Here is a 26577-nt window from a genome sequence, read left to right on the forward strand (position 1 = left end):
ATTCAAAATAAAAGTAATATTAGCTAATCGGAAACAGTATTGTCAGCAGCGGGGAGTTAGCAAGTCCAAACCCATATTTATTGAAATAGAGAGAATTGAAGATGAGTTACAGCATGGAGACATAGTTAAAGAAAGAGGAAGTTTGAAGAGTATATGATTATAGAGGAGAATGAGAGAGTAAAGACGAGAGACTGTTGATACTCTGGTTGGAAGTTCGAGTCCAGTCTGAAAAAAGGAACAAAAGTTGGGATAGAATCAGCACTGATGAGCAAGCTTCAAACTTGAAAGCCTTCTATTTCACAACTTCCATATGATCCAGCAAATTGTAGTAGTATCGCTGAGGATCTCTTGTGTGTCCAAAGGGATTTGATGGCCGGGGATGGATTTGAGATTGATGGTTCCTGGAATATAGCATTCCAAAATGTTGGGTAACTGAAAGAAAGAAAAAAAAAAGAGGAGAAAATTAGGTGATCTATGGTTTTTTCAATGAAGCAACAGAAGGGCAGTGATCAGGTCCATTCCATTTTCACTTAGCCAAGGTCTCTACAATGGGAACGTCGTTGTATCCTTCCTTCTCACCCATCGACCGTTAGATAATCCACTACTTGCTTTAAGAGCTGTGCAGGTGGATGAATGGAGTTTGGAGTGTCTTGTGATTTGTGCTGTGGGTAATTCTACGGTGGATGGGCATGAAAGCATGTCAATCCTCTTTTTGTGTGAAGGATTTTACCACGGTCCTAGAGTGAGTTTCTTTTTTTGAGCACATATCCTAAACAGTGTATGCATGACATGGTAGGGACCGTAGGGTATTATGGAACTATAGATTATCGCCATTAAAAGATAGATGGCTATTAAATAAGGCAGTCCATGACGTTATGTCATGTCATATAAAGCATGCATTGCTTCATCATTGTCCACCTTCTGATGGTGGCGACCCATACATTACATCATGCAGGATGATTACTGGACTACTATTTTGGCTATTATAGATAGAAATGGATAAAAAATTCTCAAGCAAAGTCCGTCATATTAAAAAGTCAAGTTATAAGGTAAATTTTTGAGGACTATAGCTTAACCATTGGATGCATAATAGAGATGATTTTTTTTTTTAATCAAGCAATTTTTCGAGATCTATGTTGTGATATCATGCCCTGTAAAAGGCAGCGCCTCTAGTGATCATGTCGAAATTTTATTATGTGGGATCTGAAATAGCTTGCTCAAATAGAAAATTTCTATCTCAAGTGAGACTTTGATTGAGTGTAACTTCTAGTTGAGAAAAATCCATCAATAGAAGGAATAATTGATCTAAAAGTTGAGATCTTACATAAATTTAATTTTTTTTTAAATTATTTCAATTGGATACATCTATTTTACATAAAAAAAAATTCTATTAGAACTAGAAAAAAAAAATTCGATTTGTGTTATGCAAAAACGGATGCCCTTCTAAAAATTTAGATGATGAATCCAATCTGAAATGTCTAAAAACAAACAATACTATTATAAATAGAGATCATATATTTCAATTTTAAATAAATCAATAAAAGAAAAAAAAAGAATTTATCCTATTTTTAAAATTTTTCCATCTTCTTTTAGTTTTTTTTTTTGAGAGCCTCGAGTTGAATATATTGCAAAAAATTTTCTTTCTCCTCAATTTGATCACCACAAAGTTTTTTTTTTTTTTTTTGGTAGTAAGGTTATATGTCATCCAACAACAACTTATACTATTATTATTTATTATTCCTATTTAGTTCTTAGTCATGAATCATACAAATAAATCATAAATTTCATGTAATTTGTAAGTGATGAAGCAATTCGGCTTAATTGGCTATTCAAGAATCACGTGGTCAGGGGACAAAAGTTGAAAATTCAAGAATTCATCAACAATCCTGAAAATATTGTTTTTGTGGAGGAAAATGAGAAATATCATCAAGGAAATCGATATTGCTACTCCATGTTTTTTTTTTCAGTCATACGAAACCCTAGACTAATTTATTGAGAGCAAATAGAGTGGAAGTGTATTTTAAAAAATGTAGTTTACCTATAAACGCACTTTTGAAGGACGTTAAGATTTCAAAATTTCGATCACTCCGCCTTTTCTCGCCCTTCCGCTTGTCGTCCTCTTTCGACTCTAACCTCTCCGCTCGATTCCGACCCTCCCGCCCGGAAACCCTACTTATTCCCTCTCTCTCCTCATTAATGGCTTCGGCAGCCTTCAAATCCAGCACCAAGAGGTCCACGATCGGCGGTGCCGCCGAGGACGCTGGCTCCGGCAACCGCCGCGGCGGCAGCCACCGCCGGTCGAGGAGCCTCAGCTGCTACTCCGGCCGGATCCCACCGCCTCCTCCTCCCGAATCGGATGAGTTCCCGTCTCCGAGAGCTAGATCGGTGAATAGGGCGGGTTTCCCTGAGATTAGCCTCGATGATCTCGCCTACGAGTTCTTTGGATCCAAAGGGAAGGAGGACAAGGATGTGATGCCGGCGGTATTCCGGTCCGGCAGACCGGGTGGCTGCGTCAGCTACGGGGCAGAGACGGACTCATTCCGCCGGCGGGGGAGGTCGGTGTCGAGGCACTCCAGCCGGACGGCAGAGGAAAGGAAGGGCATTTTGGAAAAAGGTGGTGGGAGCAAGGGCGTTTCTGAGAGCAGATACGGGAGGCAGCGCTCTGTGTCAGCTGCTCGCCATCGTTACAGCGACTCCGTGGTACATTTCGATCGGTTTATGGTTTGAACTTCTTAAAGTCATCATTTGATGATCTTGAATCTCTTATGAACTCGGAAATCTTTGTCATTACATTAAGCTGTTTTAGTGTAGTGCCATTTTTATGTGATTGATCTCTTTTTGTTTGCGTCGTATTACATTATGGATTTGTTGGTGGCTTTTAGTATGTGGTACACTCCAAGTTAAGATCTTTGGGAGGATGCCGCACTGTTTTGTACAAGGTTGTGGACTAAAACTTATGTTTTCGTTATTATTGTGTGTTAAATTTCTGTTGATGTTTGTTAATAAATGAAAAGACTTCTTATAATTGTTAAGTCATAATCACATGTGCATTTTACTGTGTTTCCATATTGTTATAACTTCTTTTGACCCTGTAAAAGACTATTGTAAGATGCTTGCTGTCCTTTTAGTTACTATACTGCAGGACCACCTTAAATTTCTCTCTTTTTCAAGCTCCAACACACACCTCGATGGATCTAATCAAGTCTTTTGGGCTTGCAGAAGCAATCCAAAAATTATAACTATGAAGATAGATGTATGGATGAAATGAAATTACTAATTGGATCCCTGTCCTGATGGACCCATAACATTATTTTTCCTTTCTTTGAACTGCTTGATAGTGAATTACTTCAACCTTAAAGGTTGTATGTGTGAGGACCCATGCGGTCTTATGTTTAGTCCCATATCAACTATGCACTAGATGGATTTTGGATATTTATATAGAGCTGAGGAATCCAAATAACATCTTTTGACTAGCTTTTGCAAGTGAGGTTTTGGGTTGTTGAGGGCAAACCTAGCTCATGGCTCATGTATATTAAGAGACACCGCAACATGGGCTCATTTGGGTTGACCACAAGCTGATCAGGGCATTTATGATTGGATTTGAATAGATTTGGATCCTTAATTTGGTAAGGATGCCAAAGTTTAAATAGAGGGAGTAAGTAAGGATCTGTGTAGTCACATATTTAATCTTACATCAGCTGTGTAGTAGGTAGATCTTAGATACTTGTGTAGAATCAAGGAATCCGCATAATATTTTTTGGCTAGCCTTTTTAGATAAGGTCTTTTGGGTTGTTACAATATGGTTTCTGATTCTCTATATCTTTGTCTTTGAAAATGCTATGATGTAAAACACCTTGCAAGCAAAACTTCCAATTATCGTAAGTAATTATTGAAAAAGGAAAGCAGAAGAACAACAATAACGGTCAGTCCTTCAGCAATTAGAGGGGGAGAGGAGAGGGGGGGCGTGCGGGGGCTAAGCAATAGAACTCCTAGTTGGTCATACTCATAAGAGGATTGAACAAAGCTCATGATTGACTCTCACATGGTTTCAACCCTCCCTTGAAGTTCAACAAGATTATTCTTGGCTTACCCCAATGAATGGTTTTGGGAACTATCTCGATATGTTACCTGGTTCTATGCTTAACGCCTATTGACCAGTGTCCTCATCTTTATGGAAAACACTAGGTTGTAAGACAATAAAACCTGCAGAAACCAAAGCTTATTAGGGTCTAACATAGACTCAAGGTAACATAGAAATGAAACAACTGAATACACAGACTTTTTTGACCACATACAGCCACATCAAATAAGGAACCACTACTTGAGAAGTATGGATACAACAATGCATGAGGGGTGGCAGTTTAGTTTGCTCATGGTGAACATCAAACCATTGTTTGTTTGACTGAACAAATGCGATAGTTGTTATTTAACAAAGCAGGATATAGTTATTTTTGTTAAGAAGGTTAAGGCTTTAATACGCATAAACATGAATAAACAATAGAAGTTCAGAGTGTTTGTTTGAATGACTTCTACCAGGAATTTGTTCTTATAAGGCCATCTTCACTTTCTGGAGATTTTTTGCATTCTGAGTTTTCATTCTACAAAGAGGCATATCATTCTATATGCACTTTCATAAAATGCATCTTGTGGAATGCTGATGATATTATAAAAGCTGTAGAAACAGTCATGCACTTTTTATTGTAGTGGGACAGATATAAGATTTTTCTACCTCATTATCTGCCGGTAAATAAGAAATTGAGAAGGCTTGTTCATTTTTGTTAGTCACATCTAGTCTCTTTTAAGTACATTTTCGTTCTTCTCTTTGGAGATGGTGCGACTGTTAGATTTAAAAAATGTATAATTTCATATGTAATTTGAAAGGAGGCTTTCACCTCGGAAAAAAAAATCCAGAGGCTTCTTTTGAGAATATTGGGCCAGTTAATACTTTCATATCCTACTATCATTCTGCAATTTAGTCTTTTTGGCTTGGTGCATTCATCTGCACTCTAAAACAAACATGAAAAGATGTCCGTTTTTCCAGAGCCATTCATCTGCACTAACTGATGATGAAGCACGGAATAGTCGTAGGCGTAGAGGTGCAACTGAGAAGACCATACAAGCAGATTATGCCCAGAGAATGGTTAGTTACAGTTTAAGGAAGATAGTTTAGATGAGATCATCTCCGATATGTATTTGTAATACTTTGGGCGGGGTTAGGTGTTCTATCACTTGAGGAAGCTATTCATTGTGTTTTTGTATTTCACTTCTCAGAAAGAACACCTTATTGAGGATGGTAAGGAGACTAGATTGTATGAAGCCATGCGTAAAGAAGTAAGGCATGCAGTTGAAGAGATCAGAATGGAGATTGAAAAGGTGAATATAGCTTTCTTTGGAATAATATCTTAGTTTATATATTGATCTAATTTTTTCTATAATCTTTGCTGTTTCCATCAGTGCCTTGAGTGCTAAAATTTAGATGTTTACATCTAATTCCAATTTATATGATATATTTGCAGATGATGGTGAAAACAGAGTCCTCAATCATGTTTAATGGTGAATATAATCTGTTAAACAACTCAAATGATTCTCAAGTTATTGCTGAGATCAGAAGAAATTACACCACCAAACTGGAGCAGGTATGGATGAACTCACTCAATCCTTTAGGATGCTTCTTTAGAGAATTTAACAGTCTCATTGGCTTTATAGATGATATTTTGATTCATGATTTGGTTCTGTTTGATGGTTTCATTAGTCACTTATATGATTGTCCAGCCAATGCATTCCCAAGAATTTGGGGAGTTAACGAGATTCAATTTCGTCCAGCATGGGAATAAATGGGGAATATTTTGGGAAACATACAACAAATTCACGGGACAAATTGAGTGCAATGAAGCTACATGTATACTGGGCATGCCAGGATAAGATTTTGTTTTCATATCTGCACTGCCTTTCTGTTTCAGGAAGTCTTTTTTTTTTCCCCACGACTTGTTGGATGTTTTCGTTGCTTACTATGCTCGAGAACATAATATTTCATTTGATCGTGCAGGTTGACATTCTCCTGCATCAATAATTATCTGTACTTCGGTGTTTTTTTGTTTATGTGAATAATTATTTCTTTCACATGATCCTCATGTTCATAATGTTAACGGTTTGTTGAGATATACGTTTTGGAATATGACTATGTAGCTATTCCTTGTGAACTGCCTTATTTTTATGGTATTCACTTTATTAGATTCTACTTGATGCAAATAAATACACCTTGTATTTGCTGCAGTCAAAGAAAAGTGTGTTGGACTTGTTGGCTGAATTATCAGTCAAGGAGCAATTTGGTCAGGAGCTCACGAGCACTGTTAGAGAGTTACTTCCTATTCCAAAACAAACATCTGTGCCGGAGAGTCCATCATGGTCCAGAAGAGTAAGCTTGCTCTCATGCTTCCTTTTAGTGTACTGATGTTATTTCTGGTTTTTTTTTCCCTCCTTTCACGGATTCGTGTTCCAGATGAGCAATGACAGAACTAGGACATCCAAACGTTTGACTGAAGATGCAGGGAAATATATTGAGGATTTTCTATTAAATGTTGAAGATACAGATTTTTCATCCTATGATGGAGAAAGAAGTGAAACGAGTTCTACTACAGGAGGGAGTGCTAAGATCAGAGATTTCATAATGAATAATACTCGAGCAGAAACTCATGAAAGTCTGATAGAAGCTGCTTCCATGCCCGTTGAGACAGATGGGGTTGTACTACCTTGGTTGCAGTGGGAAACTAGTAATGATGGTCCGCCAACACCAGGCCAAGGCAAGATCTTCTCAGTGGTTCCAGGGAAGAAGCTGTTTCCTGAAGTAAAGGTACTTATCAATATGTGCATTTTCTGCAAGCATTTATCTATTCACTACATGTAATTTTGAAAGTGATGTTGCAAGCTAATGGCTCTGCTTGGATAATCATCTTTTATTATTACCCTTTTTCTTTTAAAAAACACTTCTTGTGGTCATGGTAGTGATATCATAGAAATGGGACAAAGTACAACAAATGCCTGATCTACCAAAGCACTGTGAACATCTAATTTCTTTCCAAATTTAGCACGTTATAGATTTTTCTTTTCCTCATTTCCTGCCCATTTCACTGAAGATTTTGTCAGTAAACATGACTACAGCAGTTTCTCACTTACCCTACACATCGTCAGGAGAATTCCTACCATCCCATATTTATAGGTTCATCTGTTCAGTTTAAAGGTACAAAGACCTTTGTTCTGCAAATTGACAACATTCAGCAAGTTCGTTGCTTTTAATTTGCAAGAACTAATGGCCATAAGTGCAAAATGCTGCCTTTTCTGTCCACCGTTATCATGAGTTTAGTTGCGTATTGCATGCAAATGGTGCAATTTTCCCATATACTTTCAAAATTCTAAATAATATGCATTAACAATAACAATTAAGTCCCTTTACTTTGCCCTGGAGGTAGACAGGGGGATGATAGCTTGTCGAGTTGACAAAGGCGCTGCCTTTCATTTCATTTCATTTGCATATGGATATTCTCTCTTTTTTACGCATGAAATCTTTACCATTAAATGATAAATGTGTGCGTGTGCATTTGTGTCTGTGTGTCTGACTGTCTGTGTTTTCCTTCATTTGTTGTATGGATATTATGCATTAGATTTTTACAATTCAATGATGGGTGTGTGTGCGCACACATGCATGCGTGCAGCGTGGATCCTCAGAATTACTCACATAAGGAAATGCAGCACAGATCACATGGTCCAGCATTACCCTAGCCATCTTGCTATGCATTTGATTGCTCTGGGTTCTTGACAAGTGAATGCCATATGGATGGTTATACTTGAACTCACTTCAAGTGACACCAGTTCGGAGTCTTGTGACTTTAATATCTTTGGATCATGCCATATTTCATCATGCTTTCCTTGCCTCTGGTTTTGATCTGGTACTTGCAGAATCCTGCATATAGTTTCTCTCTAGTTTCATGTTGCTTTTTCTGCATCAGTCTTGCTAGCGAATATCTGACCTAACAAAAAGTGCTGTCTTCCTCCTATTATTTTTGAACTAATCTGACCTGAATCCTTTTGTGTATGGAATGCAAATGAACAATATCTCGATGTCCTTGTGTTTCAGGAAGCAAATGGTGAATGTGATGACACTAATTATTTAAGAAGCAGTCTTGGTAGCTGGAGTCCAGAAGTCAATAGCAGCTGCTCAATTGTTCTTGGAGACATTGCAGGCAGCAGCATATCTGGAGAAGTAGGAAGCCTTCATAATAGCTGCTCTATTACCAGAAAAAAAGAATATTTATTTGACTTGGATGACTATGTACATCTTCAAATTGGCGAAGATCACCTCTTAGAGAGGTTTAGGCAGAAACAGAGAATAGATTCAGGTAGTTTAATATTATGTGGAAGAACTTTCATTTAGAATCGATTAGGTCTATGAGATGATGATATAAAGAGATTAAATGCGATTAAATGCTTATTCTCCTGAGTTGGTCACATGGAATTTGATCAGTTTCATCCTTTTTTTCAAAAAAAAAAAAAAAGAGAGAAAAGAACTCTTACTGTCTTTTTTGAACTCTTCCATGGTTAACAACCATGGGATTTATATTGGATGTTACGGTCCTACATACTGATTTGGTTACTAGAAGCATACAAACAGATCGGTTCAAGCTGATATGACTAGAATACCCTAAACTTCTTGGTCATGACAGTCAACCTTGTTTCATGAGGCTCTTGGTTCTCTCCCCACCTTGTTTCCATTCTTAACTGCTATTGGAACAATAGTATTAGATGATAGCTGAAAGATGCAACTCAAGGAGCATTCATGGCCATTTCTTTATTATCTATGTTGTAAACAGATACTAGGTCTCTTTGGTACTTCAAGTTCGTGTCAATATATGCAGATAAAGTGAGATTGCATGGATCGGTATTTCCCTGTTTGGAATCTTGGAGCTGGTTTTTTGAACAATTGAGGTCTGATCAATTTTAGCCTGTGCTGAGCATGAGGCCATATCACAGATGGCCTTCTTCTGAACTTTACAGGAATGATGGTCTGTTACATGCACAATAGAGTGCTTATGTTAAATTACCTTTTGTATTGTAAGCATATAGACTGTGATGTTTCATGGTGCAAGCAGCATACATATCATACAAAGAAATTAAGTACAAAGAAATTAAGTATCCTTCATTTTTTGTATGTACAGTAAGTATCCTTCAGTTGAAACGAGCAATATAGTAGGTTAGCAAATGTTAGGAGTATTTGGAAGAGGGCTGCCCCTGTTATTTATCTCTTTACTTGCAATCCTTTTTTAGCGAAATAAAACGAAACCAAAAGAAAAGTCTATAGGTAAATGAAAATGTTGAGTGCTTATTTTTATTCTTTTTCCTGGTGTTTTATTAATAATCTCTTCAGAAATATTATGAGAACTGCTAAAATTCATTTAAAAAATTAGTTAACGGTATCGGTGCTTTTGTTTCAGGATCAATCTAACCATTAAATGCAACATATTCATGATCATACATCATCATTATCGCCAGATTTTAATTACTATGTTGATATTATATATTTAAAAGTTGATATTCATAATTCATAATATAACTGTTAGGATTTGACGCCTCGAGATTCAGCCCACATTGAGCCCACAGCGAGGTTCGCGGCGAAAAACGGAGTCCAACGAGACTAAGATCACCTGAATCGGAGCTCGGATGGAGGAGATACGAGCTTTTGAAGTCGGCACGAGAATCGAGGTGGCGGAGGACCGCCGGCGACCGGCGGCGGGCGGCAGCGGCGCGGCTGCAGGCGGCGGCGCGCGGGACGCGCGTCCCAGGCCCGCGTGGGACGCGGGACCCAGGCCCGCGCGGGACGCGCGACCCAGGCCTGCGCGGGACGCGCGTCCCAGGCCCAGGCCCGCGCGGGACACGCGACCCAGGCCCAGGCCCGCGCGGGACGCGCGACCCAGCGGCCTGCTGGCCCTTGCCCCGGTCCACCGTGGACCGGGTGGTCCACGGCCCGGTCTGTGAACCGCGTGGGCGTTTCCCACGCGTTTCTCGCGGTCCACGGCACTATTCCGTGGACCGGAGCGCGATCGGAGGGCCCGGTCTTGATCGGACGGTCTGGAACATGATTTGGCTTGATTTAGGATTCCTAATCACTCTCTAACCTATGTTTAAGGCTTTAAAAAGCCTGAGAACGAACAGAAGAGGGCGCGTGGTTGTTTTCTCGCCGCCGTACGAACCGAGAGGAGAGAGAGAGAGGCGTGAGGCGCTGTGAGAGAAGGAGCAGGAGGCTCCTGGACAGCGGTCGTCAGGCTCTTCAGGGGTTTATAACAATATCTAGTTACGCAGAGATAGATCTCATGTTTTTATTAGTCTGGTGGTGGTGGTTTTTCTCAAGTCTTGCAAAATCTAGGGTAGTTTTTTAAGAGAAAAATTGAAATTCCAAAAAATCACGAACTCTCGGTATGTTTATGCATGAATCCCATCTTCGTACCATGTCATATGATGGTTTGAAATTGGGTTCCGAAAGTATTTATTACAAAGCTCTCCACCATTTTTATCCATTTCTGAAGTAAAAAAAGCATGACTCTTGGATGTCAAATATTCTGGCCACTTCGTGTGCTCCAGAAATCTTCAAGAGAATATGAGCCTTCTCTTCTACCCAAAGGCTCGGCAGCAAGATCTCAGCAAATGGCCGACACCCTTCCACTTGGCAAATACAGCTCAAACCCAGAACCACAAGATCACCTTTTCTGGTGACCATGTCAAGTGTCACAGTTCTATTCGGCATCCTGATCAAGCCTCATCTTCCAAAGTTCACTAGATGTCCCATTTAGATTCTCATGTCCCCACACCACTTCAGACAGTCTATTTTGTTCTCTTCAGTTGGTTTCTATTCCAACAAACACATTGAACATCCCCAAAGCATTTGGAAACCAAAAGAAAGAGGAAGGGGAAAGAGTAAAGGCAATGGCAACTCAAGCTCTTCTCTCTTCGGTGGAGGCTGGAAGACAACTCCTTGGAGGAAAGCCCCTTCACTCTACTCCCACCAGGTCTGTTGCCTCTCCAAGAAAGGCTTCATTTGTTGTTAAAGCCAGTTCAACACCACCTGTTAAGGTCAGTGGACTTCAATTCATCCATTGCACTAATTTTGCTCCTGTGCATTAGTGTGCCTCGTTTGATCATATATATATATATATATATATATATATATATATATATATATATATATATATATATATATATGTATATATATATATATGTATATATATATATGTATATATATATATATGTATATATATATATGTATATATATATATGTATATATATATATATATATATGTATATATATATATTTTTTCATGAAACACTTAAATCGAAAATGTAGATCATATCCTTCTTGCTTGATCTCGGAGTAAAAAATACATCCTCATACATGGTATTATCAATTTCCTCTGAATGGTATGTTCACCGGTTTCGACCTTGCTCCATTGATAGATGGAAAGTATTTGCCCTAGATTAGACTACATTAGAACTGAATTAAAAATATCATATATCTTTATTATTTATGTTGGGTGTATATCTGGTCAGGACACCACCTCTCAAGATCTTTTCAGTACCACGCGATGCAGCAGGAAAAAAGAAGAAACAAAACAAAAGAAAAACAATCAAAATACGTAGATCAGCCACAAAAGGGCTCGCCTCCACGGGGCATGCAAACTTCACTATGAAAAAAAAATTTTACAAGAGGAGATCTCACCCTCAACCCTTGTACACCCAATTCTCTCTCACCTGAAGTTCCCCTCACAAAAGCTCTCTCTCTCTTGGAGACCCCCCCTGAACCCCTGAAGTGCCTGGCGACCGCTGTCCAGGAGCCTCCTGCTCCTTCTCTCTCAGCACTCTCACCTCTATCTCTCTTCTCAGATTCGTACGGGCTTCGTACGGCGCAAATCCGAACCACTCGCTTCCTCTGTTCGTCACAGGACCCTTTTAAAGGGTTAAACAGGGTTTAAACCTAATTAGATTAGGTTTAAGAGTCCTAAACAAGCCAAATCAACCTCCTGAACCGTCGGATCGTCACCGGAAATCACCCGAGCCCTCCGATCGCGCTTCGGTCCTCGAAATAGTGCCGTGGACCGCGAGAAACGCATGGGAAACGCCCACACGGTCCACAGGCCTCGCCGTGGACCACCCGGTCCACGGTGGACCGGGGCAAAGGGGCCAGCAGGCCGCTGGGCCTGGGCCGGCCCGCGCGCGCGGGCCTGGGCAGCACCTGCGCGCGGGCCTGCGCGCGCTTGGGCCACGCGCCCGGCTGGGCCGCGGGCCTGGGTTGCGCGTCCCGTGCGCCGCCGCCTGCAGCCGCGTTGCTACCGCCCGCCACCGGTCGCCGACGGTCCTCCACTGCCTCGAATGTCGTGCCGACTTCAAAAGCTCGTATCTCCTCCATCCGAGCTCCGTTTCAGGTGATCTTGGTCTCGTTGGACTCCATTTTTCGTCGCGAACCTCGCTGTGGGCTCAATGTGGACTGAATCTCGAGGCGTCAAATCCTAACAATCTCCATCTCGATTCGATATTCGGCCTCCTCCAAACTCCGAGAGCTTCTGGATCTCCTCGCCCCCATGCCCTGGGGCAATCGCCTGCTGATCATGGATGGGCAAACATGGGAGTCGAGCCAGACTGCTCGATCCCATCTCCGTCGTATGCTGTGCTCCTCCTGACCTGAGACCTGCTCGGGGCATCGTCCTGCAGCAATAGGAATCTCACCTTGTGACGTCGCCTCTCGTCCTCCCGAGTCTCCTGTCTCGTGCCCGATCCGCCTCCTGGAGCTCCACCTCGCTCTGGGCTCCACCTGACTCCCGATGCTCCACCTCGCACTGGACTCCCTGCCAGATAATAATGTCCTCTGCTTTCCTTCTTCCCCTCCAGCATAATCTTATCGCCGTGTAGCACCCTCAGGATTCCTCCACCAGCTACCGTCCTGTAGCCTCTCGAATCCAGTTTGCTAAGTGAGATAAGATTCCGCCTGAAATCGGGTATGTATCGGACCTCCCCCAATCCCCTCACTGCACCGTCATGTGTCCTCCAGCTGACCGTCCTAATGCCTCTGATCGCACAGCTCGATCCATCCGGCAGATATACAGGCCCTCACTGTTCTCCAGGGAGTCAAACTGCTCCTCTCTGCAACACACATGATAGGGGCATGCAGAATCTAATATCCACTGTTGGGAAGAAGTAGATACCTCATCAGATATCTCCAGGACATCTCCATCTAAATCGCTGCCGGCCGTCGCTACAGCAGCCACCATCCGATTTTTAAGTTGAGGGCAATCTCTGGCTAGATGCCCAAACTCCTCACACTGGTAACACCTGATTTTGCTCAAGTCCCTCCTGGACTTAGACCGCCCTCGTTGCGATCTCCTGTCGCTCCGTCTACCACCTCCTGCTCCTCCAGAAGCCACCAAAGCTGAGCTACCACCACCTGAGCTCGAAGCTGGGTTCTCCCTCCTGAGAACTTCGTTCTGGAGTATCGCCGCGGTGACCTCGTCCATCTTGATAGTGCTCTTTCCCACTAGAAGAGCAGTCACCAAGGACTCGTACGAAGGGGGAAGCGACGCCAGCAAAACCAGCGCCCTGGTCTTTTCCTCAACGTTCTCGCCAACGCTGAGAAGGTTGGTGAAGATCTTCTGGAAGTGGCTGAGATGCTCCTGCAAGCTCTGTCCCTCAGTCATCCGTAATTGGTAAAACTGCCTCCAGAAGAAAAGAGTGTTGGTGAGAGACTTCGCCATGTACAACTCCTCGAGCTTCGACCACAGCACCGTCGGAGAAGTCTCGCTCAACACATGGATCACCACCTCATCCGCCAGGTACATGCGGATGGTACTCACCGCCTGCATCTGTAGCCGTTTCCAATCCTGCACCTCCGTGGTGGTCGGCTTCTCATCGCACAAGAGAGCATCGATCAACCCCTGTTGGATGAGCACGTCCTTCACCCTTGCCGCCACAAGGAGAAATTGCTCTTACCATTGAACTTGTTGATCTCCATCTTGATTGTTCCTGTCTTCTCCATCTTCAGTCTTGCTCACCACCACTGCAATCTGCGTCCTTATACCGCCTTGCTCTGATACCACTTATTGGGTGTATGTCTGGCCAGGACACCACCTTCCAAGATCTTTTCAGTACCACGCGATGCAGCAGGAAGAAAGAAGAAACAAAACAAAAGAAAAACAATCAAATACGTGGATCAGCCACAAAAGGGCTCGCCTCCACGGGGCATGCAAACTTCACTATAAAAAAAAAAATTTACAAGAGGAGACCTCACCCTCAACCCTTGTACACCCAATTCTCTCTCACCTGAAGTTTCCCTCACAAAAGCTCTCTCTCTCTTGGAGACCCCCCTGAACCCCTGAAGTGCCTGGCGACCGCTGTCCAGGAGCCTCCTGCTCCTCTCTCAGCACTCTCGCCTCTCTCTCTCTTCTCGGGTTCGTACGGGCTTCGTACGGTGCAAATCCGAACCACTCGCTTCCTTTGTTCGTCACAGGACCCTTTTAAAGGATTAAACAGGGTTTAAACATAATTAGATTAGGTTTAAGAGTCCTAAACAAGTCAAATCAACCTCCTGAACCATCGGATCGTCACCGAAAATCACCTGGGCCCTCCGATCGTGCTCCGGTCTATGGAATAGTACCGTGGACCGTGAGAAATGCGTGGGAAACATCCATGCGGTCCACAGGCCCCGTCGTGGACCGCCCGATCCATGGTGGACCGGGGCAAAGGGGCCAGCAGGCCGCTGGGCCTGGGCCGGCCCGCACGCGCGGGCCTGCGCGCGCCTGGGCCGTGCGCCTGTGTCGCGCATCCCGTGCGGGCCTGGGTCGTGCGTCCCGCACGCCGCCGCCTGCGGCCCGTCGCTGCCGCCCACCGCCGGCGGTCCTCCGCTGCCTCGAATGTCATGCCGACTTCAAAAGCTGGTATCTTCTCCATCCGAGCTCCGTTTCGGATGATCTTGGTCTCGTTGGACTCCGTTTTTCGCTGCGAACCTCGTTGTGGGCTCAATATAGGTTGAATCTTGAGGCGTTAAATCTTAACAATTTAATAATGTGGAACCTTAGTTTTGGATCATAGCCGTTAGCAGGACATTACTAATTACCATTATGAAGTCATTGTAATTGGTTAACCAGGGTAAAAAAGCATAGCATCTCTCTCATGTTATGATGCCCATGAATGGAAATCTAAAAGCAAGAGAGCTTCTACTGACTTGCAGGCTTCATTCAGTTTCATATCTCCTTTCAATTGTCATTTCTTATCCTTTACTGACATGAATTATTTGGTGCAGCAAGGAGCAGACAGACAGCTCTGGTTTGCATCCAAACAATCTCTCACTTACTTGGATGGAAGGTGATCTAAATTAATATCAATCAGCCCCTGCAAATTACCTTGTTGCAAGCACCAGTCCATAACATGGAAACTAATCTCGGATACTTCATGTCTCCCAACCACTTTTGCAGCCTTCCAGGAGACTATGGCTTCGACCCACTGGGCCTATCAGACCCGAAAGGCACTGGAGGATTCATCGAGCCGAAATGGCTAGCCTATGGCGAGGTCATCAATGGAAGGTGTTGGTGCAGAATTCTGCTGACGTCAGAGAAGCTAGAGTTGAGATGACCACGGCTGCCGTCGGAACCTGCAAGGAAAGTCTAAACCGAAACTGGGGGTGCTCCGGCAAGACCCTCCGACGCTCAAGTCAGTACTCTACTTCAACAGAAATGGAGTGCTCAAATAGAATTTTGGCAGAGTTTCAAGATAGAGTTTAGAGCTTAAAGAAGAACGTATCTGGAGGGTCCCTTTTATAGACGGAGAGCGTAACTGATTGACAGCGACGTCTGTAACCGCCTGATAGTGGGCCGTTCAGGGCCACGCAGAGTTTGTTACAGAGAGTAGTGGCATCAGAGGGCCGTTCAGGGCCACGTGGAGTTTGTTACGGAGAGTGGAGTGGTGTCCGTTGTCGCGACTTGCCAGAGAGTGATGGAGCCACACAGAATCCGTTACAGAGTGGAGTAGGATAGTGGCCATTGTCGTGACTTACCAGAGAGTTCGGATCTGTCAGTTGAAGCTCGACTGGGATGTCTGATGGAGCGGAATGGCTCTCTGTCTCATCGATCCAAAAGAAGCTTGGATGTTTTCGAGGTTGCTGACGGGTCTACTATTGTTGGGTGCCTAGAGCGCTGAAGCTGTAGGTGGGAGTCATCTGTTGTAGAAGCTCAGATGGGGACTTTCTGTTAGGAAAGTCCGATTTCATGAGAAATCCGGTAGAGGGTCAGTCGGCAGTGGACTTCAGATGGCATTGGGGAGGTTCGTCCGCTGGAGGGGTCTGGTGGATCCTGTGGAAGTCCGGTTGGCGTTGTTGAAGTCCGACTGCTGGAGCCTGTCTGTTGTAGAAGTTCGTCCAGAATTCATCCGCTATGAAAGTTCAGACGAAGTCCGGTTCTTGTAGAAGGCTGAAAAGAGACCGTTTATTGTAGAAGCTCGATCGAAGATCGATTATCGTGGAAGCTCGGAGTAGTGACCTGGTCGGTGGAGCCTGTCCCATTATAGAAGCTCGTCTGGGATCCATCCACTGTAGGAGCTCAGCTGGGATCCGACTATGAAGAAGCTCGACTGAAGTCTGCCTGTAATAGAAGTTCGGATGAAATTTGTTTACAGTAGAGGCTCGGATGGAATTTGCTTACAGTAGAGATCCGGAGTAGACCGCCTGCAGTAGAAGTTTGGAGTAGACTGCTTGCGGTAGAAGTTCAGAGTAGAGATCCGGCTGGTGGAGCCCTTCCGTTGTCGAAATTCGTCTGGGACCATCCACTGTAGGAGTTCGACTGAAATCCGATTCTCGTAAGAGCTCGGATGGAATCCGGAAGGTGGTTGACCGTCGTAAAAACTTGGATGGGGTCTGGTTACTGTAGAAATCTCATTGTAAGAGAAGCTCAGACATTGATGAAGTTCGGAAGAAGTTCGGAGTAGAGTCGTCCGTGGTTGGAAGAAATCTGGAAGGGATTCGGAGAATAGTCGATCACTGTAGAAAATTGGCTGATAGTGAAGCCCAGAGAGCATTTGGAGCAGTCCGGTAGATGAATGAAAAAGCTCATTATCGGAGAAGTCTGGATGGTATTATGAAAGCTCGAACGATCGAGGGAGTTCAGAAAGACGCCACACAAGGTCGGAAGCCGGAAAAGTCCTGGAAGGGTCGGCCTTTTACAAACTTCGACTGGGGGTATTTTATACCCAACACCAGTCCTCCTACTTTCGTGTTCGGGTTCCAAATGAAGAAAGTACAGAAAAATTTTTACAGCCGAAGTTGCCTCTCTTGATTTTCGCACTCGATGGTTTCCAGATATTTTGGCGTTTGGCGCGCTGGTACCGGAGCCTTTTCAAATTGAGGCAATCTGAAAAGATTTTTTTTAAATTTTTGCTGGAGCATTGCTCTAGGTACGGTGCAATAATGATTTTATCAGCTGTCAGTCATTTTCAGCCACCTGCCATGGTGAGTGGGACATGCGGCGAGTGTAGGTCGGCTAGAGGAGATCCGCAATCATTACTACGTCGGACCCTGTTTCCTATTTAAATCCGCTCCCCCCTTCCAGGGATTTCACTTTGCCTGAGAGTCCTATTGGTGCACTTCTTCTTCCCCGAGAGTTCCATCCCTTTCGGCCTTAGGCGTTCTTCGAGTCGATCCCCATCTCTGCATCTCTGCACTTCTCGGACCAACTTAGGTTAGTTCCAGAACTCCCCTCTTCACTTTTTCCCTTGCTGTTCTTCTTCCATTTTTTTTCTGTTATATTTTGCCTGTTCAGTTTTTCACGAGCGCCCCTTCTCTTATTTTTTTCAATTTTTTCGAGATTTTTAGGGTTTTTGCTCGATTCATAATGTCCTCCAGCACTTCCTCCTCTAGCAGTTCTAGGAGTTCGTCCGTCCCAGCTCCCCAAAACCTTAATTCTGTAGATGAACCTCGTCCGATCTTTGTACCAGACACCATCCCCAGCTCTCTGACTCCGGAGGAACTCTCACTGATTAGGATTCAGTACGGGGTTCCTTCGGAGTACGAGCTGGAGTTTTTCGGACCAACTGACCGGGCCAGCACTCCTCCCCCTGGCTGCTTCTATTTATACCACGAAGCTTTCCGCGTCGGGCTTCGACTTCCGCTACCACTTTTTGTCATCGTTCTCTTCCACTTTTTAAACATTTCTTTAGTTTCTGTAGCGCCGAACTCCTTTAGATTTTTGATAGGGTTTCTTTCCCTCCGTCGCCTAGCCGAAGTCCAGCCAATCCTTTCTTTGTTTAGAAATTTCTATACTTTTAAGCGTCATCCTTCGACAAAGGACTGGTGGTACTTCTCCCCCCAGTTCGGTAGAAAGGGGTTGTTGAAAGGCGCCCCCTCTTCTATCCACAACTGGAAGGAGAGGTACTTCTACGTCCGATGCCCAACCTTGGAGCTGGGATTACCCCCCTGGGGCTCTCTGAGGGATTCCGTCTGCCGGGCTTCTAATCTGGGAAGGGACGACTTTGAAGCCTCCAATAAGCTCGAGGCCTATCCAGCTCCCTTTCTTTCTGACCTTCTGAAGGAACAACTCTTATTCAACGTCGGCCTGAGTCCTCTTAACCCTGCTGGTACCATTATTATTATTTTTTTTGCTTCCCCTTTCTCTTATTCTATTTCTGAGCCATGTCGATCTTCTTTTATTACAGACATGGACACAGGCATGGCTCGGAGGTTAGCTCAGGGTCTCAAGACCCACAAGAAAAAAAGTGCTGTGACTTCGGGGTCGGCGAAGAGAGCCAGGACAGAAGAGACGAGCTCGACCGCGTCTGCTCAGGTGGCCGTTGCCGTCGACGCCCTCTCTAACGTCGAGCCCGAAGTCCCCCGAGCTTCTTCACGGAGCCCCCCGACCGAGGTTCTCGCTCCAGAGGCTCGTCCCGAGGGGGCACCGGAGGCCGAAAGGAGGAGGAGAAAGAAGACCCTGGCTCGCAAGAGCCGCAGCCGCAAGACTGCCATCGAGGGGGCCGGTGGTTCCGAGGAAGATCTGGGGGAAAATTTTTTCAACAATAGGGATTTAATAAAGACGCTGGTCGAAGGATGCATTCTGCCCGAGGTCATCCACAGGATCATCCTTGCTGATCCTGAGCTGCGGGTCTAGGACTCTCTGGGATCTTTTCTCGAGGTAGGTCAATTTACTTTTTTCTTCTTCTTGCTTCTTTACTTAGTTTACTCCTTAGCTTTTATATTGACTCCCCGGCCTCTCTTGCAGATTGGACACCAGCTCATCGCCAACATCGAGGCGATGAAGATTGTCAAGAGGGAGGCAGCTCGGGCGGAGGAAGGTTGCCTGGCTGAGGTCGCCCGCCTCAAGGAGAAGATCGTCGAGGTTACAAGTCTCCAGGAGGCACTGCAGAAGGAGGGACAAACCTCGTCCGATCTGAGGGCCGCCTTGGAGGAGAAAAGAAAGAAGGCAGAGGCCGAGGTCTCCGAACTAAAGGCGCAGGTCTCCGAACTGAAGGCGTAGTTTCGTCCCTGGTCTCAAAGGCAGGGGCCCGATCAATGGAGGAGTTCAAGGCCTCCTCCGAGATAGAGGATCTGCAGGTCCAGTTCGGCCAAGACGCCTTCATCAAGGGTTTCAAGCTCTGCCAAGAGAAGGTGGCCGGAAAGTTTTTCGAGCTGGACCTCGACTTCCTGGATGAGGCATCCGACGATGAAGCCGGACCTTCCGAAGCCGTTGCCGGTCCTCCTCCAGTCGGGACCTCTTCGACCGCTGCGGCTGCCGCGACCGACCTTCCAGGAGCGCCGAGCTCCTCCACTTCTGTCTCAGAGGTCCGAAACCTCTAATTTTATATTTTTTCTTTGTGGTGACTTTTTTTCGTTCTCTTGTACTTAAAAATTATTTAATCAATGAAATCATATTCTTCTTTATAGAGAGCTTTTTCTTCTTTTCTTTTATTTTCTTGCACTGATTTGTGTTGTGACACTCTTATTTCCCAACAACAGTGTCCTGCCGAAGCTCTTCCCCTGCCGCAGGGGATCCCTTTGAAGTCCATGATCTGAGATCTCAAAAGAAAAGTTCGTCACTTGATGAAGAAATCAAAGAAGCTGGATGATGAACTTCACCGACTGAGGAAGAGCCATTCGAAAGTCACTGTGGAGGCTATTCACTTTCAGAACCTCCACAGAAAGGGTCTCATGGACTATACCCGGAGGAAGGCTGACTTCGTGACGGAGCTTGAGGAACTTCGAAAATGTGCCAGCGACCGATCTTGGACTCAGGCTTCCAAGATCAGCTCCTTTGAAGTCGAGCTGGCGGCCACACGAAAAAAAATCGACCAGTTGGAAGGGAGCTTGTCGTGGCTCACAACCCAGGCCGACCGTGATCGAGACTGGTCGAAGAAGTTCTCCGACCTTCAGAAGCAGCTGCAGGATGTCGAGGCGAACTACAACGCCTACCGAGTCGGCTGGTGCGGACAGGTAGAGGACTACCGAAGGAAGCTCAAGACGGCGACCGACGAAGTAGCCTGCCTTCAGAGGCAGTTGTCTGAGAGAGTCCAGGCCGTCTCTACACAAGGCTCTGTCGAGCTCCACTCCTTAAGGGGGACCATGGCAGAACTGTCTGTGGCCCTTGGATGGCAGAAGGCCGAACTGCAGCGGCTGAAGATTCAGCTGGCCCACGAGCAGCAGGCGATCAAGGATGCCGAGGCGGAGTTCGAGGTCTTGAGGAAGAGGCTTCGGAAGTCGGAGGGCGAAAACCGACGGTTCCACCAGATGTATCGGGAGATGCTGCTAAGAAAGATGAAATTGGAAGAAGAAGTCAAAAACTTAAAGCAATCCCTAATAAAGACTGAAACCGAGAGCTCGAAGTCGGAAGAAGCCGAGCTTCCTTAGAGCTTCATTTATCTTTCATTCTTCTATGTATTCTTTTTCTTTTCTTGTCATTTTTTATTTTTGGCCTTCCAGGCTTTGTAATGTACGCTTCACTAATAAAATGAAAAGAAAATTTTTTATTACCTTATCCATTCTTGCATTAAGTCATCATTTATCAAACTTTTTCTGTCTTTTGTCTTGTTCGATGTCGACGTTGTTTGAAGGTTCTTGGTTGTCGCCATGTTGATTTGCATTTTTTGTTCATGACCGTAGATCTTTTCGAGGCCATTTGAGTTTGACGCTTCCTCCCGGTGCTCGAGCTTGGGGGCTCGAACTTCTCATTCTCCTGAGAAAGTCGATTTTTCCTTGGCCTGTGTTGAGCTCCCTCTTAGAGACTGAGGGTTTTTGATAAGAGTCTCCTTCCTCATTAAGACGAGGTCCCTCATGTCTTTGATGTAATTTATTTTTTTCATATCACTGGTGTAGTTCGTCGCTTTTCCTTTTTATCTCCTCCTTTTTTTTTGTGTTCGAGTGAGGGTTTTTCCTCTGCTCTTAACGGGGTCGTGGGAGTGTAGAGGAGCCATTGAGGAGGCTTTCCTCCTCATCCGATCTTGATCGATCGGGTCTTCGTTTGTGTCAGGATGTGGTTCTCCTCCTATTTTCGATGCAGTCAATTTCAGCTCATGTTAGGACGAGGTCCTCCTTCTATTCCGAACAAGGCTATGGGGGCACGTAAGGGCAGTTACAAGGACCTCTCCCCTCATCCGGTCTCTAGATAACCGGACCTTCGACTTTGCTCATGTTAGGACGAGGTTCTCCTCCTGTTCCTAACATGGCTGTAGGGGTACATAAGGACCGTTGTAAGGGCCTCTCTCTCCATCTGGTCTTTAAATAACCGGACCTTCGACTTTGCTCATGTTAGGATGAGGTTCTCCTCCTGTTCCTAACATGGCTGTGGGGGCACATAAGGGCCGTTGTAAGGGCCTCTTCTCCCATTCGGTCTTTAAATAATCGGGCCTTCGACTTTGTTCATGTTAGGACGAGATTCTCCTCCTGTTCCTAACATGACTGTGGGGAACATAAAAGCTGTTGTAAGGGTCTCTCCCTCCATCCGATCTTTAAATAATCTGGCCTTCGACTTTGCTCATGTTAGGATGAGGTTCTCCTCCTGTTCCTAACATGGCTGTGGGGGCACATAAGGACCGTTGTAAGGGCCTCTCCCTCCATCCGATCTTTAAATAATCAGGCCTTCAACTTTGCTCATGTTAGGACGAGGTTCTCCTCCTGTTCTTAACATAGCTGTGGGGGCACATAAGGGTCATTGTAAGGGTCTCTCCCCCCATCCGATCTTTAAATAACCAGACCTTCGACTTTGTTCGTGTTAGGATGATGTCCTCTTCCTGTTCCTAATATGCTTAGTTTTGATTGTCAGAAGGAACTACTCCCTGTCGTTATGAGCTCATGCCAAAAGAAAAGATATGCAAATATGAAAGAAAGTTTTATTTAAGGCAAAGTTATTGGTAATACATTCGTAGATTTTTTGAGTTCCATAACCGCGGAAGGTCTGCTCCCCGTCGGGGTCCTCCAGAGATGGAGTTGATAATTCCAATTGGAGGCCGATCTTCAGGCTGCTCCTCCCTCCTCGGCAGCTCCGGTTGTGGCAGGGCCCTCGGCCGATCTTTCCTATCTTCAGATTAGCGTCGAATGAATCTGTCGAGCCAGCTTCGTCTGATGAGCTCCTCAATTTTATCTCGGAGCTGGATGCACTCCTCCATGTCGTGGTCGTGGTCACGATGATAGAGGCAGAACTTGTTAGGGTTGCGCTTCCTGGGGTGTGTGCACATCCTTTCCGACCTCGACAGCTACTCCCTGACCTCCATCAGCACTTGAATTTTCGATACGTTGAGAGGGGCATAGCTGTGGAATCTTCCTAGGGGAGAGCCCCACCAAATTCTGAGGTCCGAGCTTCTCTGCCTACGAGTCCGGGGAGGAATCTGGACACGCTTGTGTTCGGAGGGAGTTCGAGAATGTGGCTGAGCTTCCCTCGGCCCTTTTTCAACTATGGGCTTGCTGGAGTCTCCCGCCTGTCGCTCCTTCGTGGCCTCCTCATCCTTCATCTTTAAGGCTTCTTCTGCTCGGACATATCCTTCAGCCCGAGCCAGCAAATCAGCAAAGTCCCTGGGATACTTCTTTTTCAGGAAAAACAGAAGATTGTTCTTTTGAAGACCGTCCTTCAGGGCGGCCATCGTGATCGATTGGTCCAAGTTCCGGATCTCCAATGCGGTGACGTTAAAACGGTTGACGTAAGCTCGGATGGATTCTCCCTCCTTTTGCTTGATATTGATGAGAGACTCCGAACCTCTCTAGGGACGCAGGCTGCTGATGAAATAAGCGACGAACTGGTGGCTCATCTAATCAAAGGAGAAGATAGTACCCGACTTCAGTGTCGAGTACCAATTTCTTGCTGCTCTCTTCAAAATAGACGGAAAAGCTTGGCACGAGATGGCATCTGACGCGTCATGGAGCAGCATCATTGTCCGAAAGGCCTCCAGGTGGTCAACCGGATCCGAGGTCCCGTCATAGCTCTTGAATTGGGAGAGCTTGAAGTTCGACGGGATTGGCTCCTGCATGATCATTTGAGAGAAAGGAGGGTCAGTGCAGATGTCCTCACTGTAAGCAGTGGGAGCATGGCGGAGCTTTTCGATCCGTCGGTTCATCTCCCGGAATCTTTGATCCAGGAGGTCCTCTCGACTGTGAATCTTGAGGGTCTTCTGGTGGAACGGAGGTAGGGACTCTCTGGGGGTGGAATCGTGATCAGATGGTGGGCTCTCCGCCTTCTGCTTCCCTTTTTCGGGGAAGACAGGATGACTTGCCCAAGTGGCCCGCCCAGTCGTCGGATTCTGGAACTTCGACGATGCTCTTTCCAGCCGCACTGATGCCTGCGGCTGCTGCTGCATGGCCTGCACCGCTTCGCTGAGGCCCCTGACTTGCTGAACCAGCAAGTCGAACTGCTCCATACCAACTGCCGTTGCCGGAGGAGGAGGAGCATGAAAAACTGGAGACGAGGTCGGAGCTTGCGAAGCCCACTGAGATCTGGCCGCGGAGGCTGTGGATCGCTTGGTGGATGCCTTTCGGGGAGGTATCAGGTGGAGATCTGGCAGGAGAAGGAGAAGAAGATATCGGAGAAGATGACCGGAGACAGTCCCGTTGAGCACTCCTTTAAGAATAAGGGTACTGCGAAGACACACGCCCTTCCTCTAGCGTCAATTCTGTTGGTGCAGAATTCCGCCGACGTCGGAGAAGCTGGAGTTGAGATGACCGCAGCCACCGTCGGGACCTGCAAGGGAAGTCTAAACCGAAGCTGGGGGTGCTCTGGCAAGACCCTCCGACGCTCAAGTCAGTACTCTGCTTCAACAGAAATGGAGTACTCAAATAAAATTTTGGTAGAGTTTCGAGATAGAGTTTAGAGCTTAGAGAAGAACGTATCTGGAGGGTCTCTTTTATAGACGGAGAGCGTAACTGATTGACAGCGACGTCTATAACCCCCTGGTAGTGGGTCGTTCAGGGCCACGCGAAGTTTGTTACAGAGAGTAGTGGCGTCAGGGGGCCGTTCAGGGCCACGTGGAGTTTGTTACGGAGAGTGGAGTGGTGTCCGTTGTCGCGACTTGCCAAAGAGTGGTGGAGCCACATAGAATCCGTTATAGAGAGTGGAGTAGGATAGTGGCCATTGTCGCGACTTGCCAAAGAGTTCGAATTTGTCGGCTGAAGCTTGGCTGGGATGTCTGACGGAGCGGAATGGCTCTCTGTCTCGTCGATCCAGGAGAAGCTCGAATATTTTCGAGGTTGCTGACGGGTCTACTGTTGTTGGGTTCCTAGAGCGCTGATGCTGCAGGTGGGAGTCATCTATTGTAGAAGCTCGGATGGAGACTTTCTGTTGGGAAAGTCCGGTTTCATGAGGAATCCGGCAGAGGGTCGGTCGGCAGTGGACTTCGGATGGCGTTGGGGAGGTTTGTCCACTGGAGGGGTCTGGAGGATCTTGTGAAAGTCCGGTTGGTATTGTTGAAGTCCAGCTGCTGGAGTCCGTCTGTTGTAGAAGTTCGTCCGAAATCCATCCGCTATGGAAGTTCAGACGGAGTCCGATTCTTGTAAAAGGCTGAAAGGAGGCCGCTTATTGTAGAAACTCGGTCGAAAATCGGTTGTCGTGGAAGCTCGGAGTAGTGACCTGGCCGGTGGAGCCTGTCCCGTTGTAGAAGCTCGTCTGGGATCCGTCCACTGTAGGAGCTCGCTCGGCTGGGATCCAGCTATGAAGAAGCTCGGCTGAAGTCTGCCTGTAATAGAAGTTCGGAAGGAATTTATTTACAGTAGAGGCTTGGATGGAATTCGCTTACAGTAGAGATCTGACATAGACCGCCTATAGTAGAAGTTCGGAGTAGAGATCCGGCTGGTGGAGCCCTTCCGTTGTCGAAATTTGTCTGGGATCCATCCACTGTAGGAGTTCGATTGAAATCTGGTTCTCGTAAGAGCTCGGATGAAATCCGAAAGGTGATCGACCGTCGTAGAAACTTGGATGGAGTCTGGTTATTGTAGAAATCTCATTGTCGGAGAAGCTCGGATATTGACGAAGTCCGAAAAAAGTTCAGAGTAGAGTCGTCCGTGGTCGGAAGAAATCTGGAAGGAATTCGGAGAATAGTCGATCACTGTAGAAAATCGGCTGATAGTGAAGCCCAGAGAGCATTTGGAGCAGTCCGATAGATGAATGGAGAAGCTCATTGTTGGAGAAGTCCGGATGGTATTATGGAAGCTCGGACGATTGAGGGAGTTCAGAAAGACGCCACACAAGGTCGGAAGCCAGAAAAGCCCTGGAAGGATCGGCCTTTTACAAACTTTGGCTGGGGGTATTTTATACCCAACAGAAGGTATACCATGGTTGGTGCAGTAGGAGCAATTGCACCTAAGATCCTTGGAACCTACAACTACTGGGCCGATCCTTGCACTCTCTTTGTGCTAGAGATGGCACTCATGGCGAGCACCGGAGATTCCAGGACTGGGCTAAGCCAGGGTCCATGGGCAAGCAGTACTTCCTAGGCTTTGAGAAGTATCTGGGGGGCTCAGGGGACCCTGCTTACCCCGGGGGACCTTTGTTCAACCCTCTAGGATTGGGGAAGGATGAGAAGTCCATGAAGGATTTGAAGCTCAAGGAGGTGAAGAATGGAAGGTTGGCCATGTTGGCTATGTTGGGCTTCTTTATTCAGGGCTTGTGACTGGTGTTGGACCCTCTTGGATCACTTGGCTGACCCGGTCAACAACAACATCTTGACCAGCCCCAAGTTCCATTAAGGGGCTGGCTTCTTATGGGTCTGGTGGTTCCTTAAACCCATCATGTAACATTCTCTGGAATACTTGCCATGCTGCCTTCACAATCCTTTTTTGAGTTGTACAGATGATACTTGATATGCTAGCTGCATAACCATCAATGGATCATGAAAGGCACCAAGGAGGCAAACATATACATAAATAAACATCAGAATTAGTGCACGCATATAGGCTGGCAATGGTTAAGCATTTAATCTGTTTAACTTAATTCAAAGCCCTATCGATCAGTTTAGATTATCTATTTAATAAAATGGTTATGCTTAGATCTAAATTTTTGATTTGTTTAAAATATTTCTCAATTTTCTAGGGAGGAA

General features: G+C 45.6%; 1 protein-coding gene and 1 pseudogene across 1 annotated transcript; both read left to right on the forward strand.

Annotated features, from left to right (window-relative positions):
• Positions 1–2091: 2091 nt before the first annotated feature.
• LOC105038999 (uncharacterized) lies at positions 2092–8489 on the forward strand. Its single transcript, XM_010914958.4, has 7 exons — positions 2092–2700; positions 5042–5140; positions 5272–5373; positions 5517–5636; positions 6275–6415; positions 6500–6850; positions 8132–8489. Exons 1-7 carry the CDS (start codon positions 2197–2199, stop codon positions 8426–8428), a joined length of 1614 nt encoding a protein of 537 aa, XP_010913260.2. The 5' UTR covers positions 2092–2196; the 3' UTR covers positions 8429–8489.
• A 2449-nt stretch (positions 8490–10938) lies between these two features.
• LOC140854808 (chlorophyll a-b binding protein 8, chloroplastic-like) lies at positions 10939–26227 on the forward strand (annotated as a pseudogene).
• Positions 26228–26577: the final 350 nt, after the last annotated feature.

The sequence above is a fragment of the Elaeis guineensis genome, chromosome 1 (assembly GCF_000442705.2).
Source record: "Elaeis guineensis isolate ETL-2024a chromosome 1, EG11, whole genome shotgun sequence".
In the NCBI taxonomy this organism is placed as follows: domain Eukaryota; kingdom Viridiplantae; phylum Streptophyta; class Magnoliopsida; order Arecales; family Arecaceae; genus Elaeis; species Elaeis guineensis.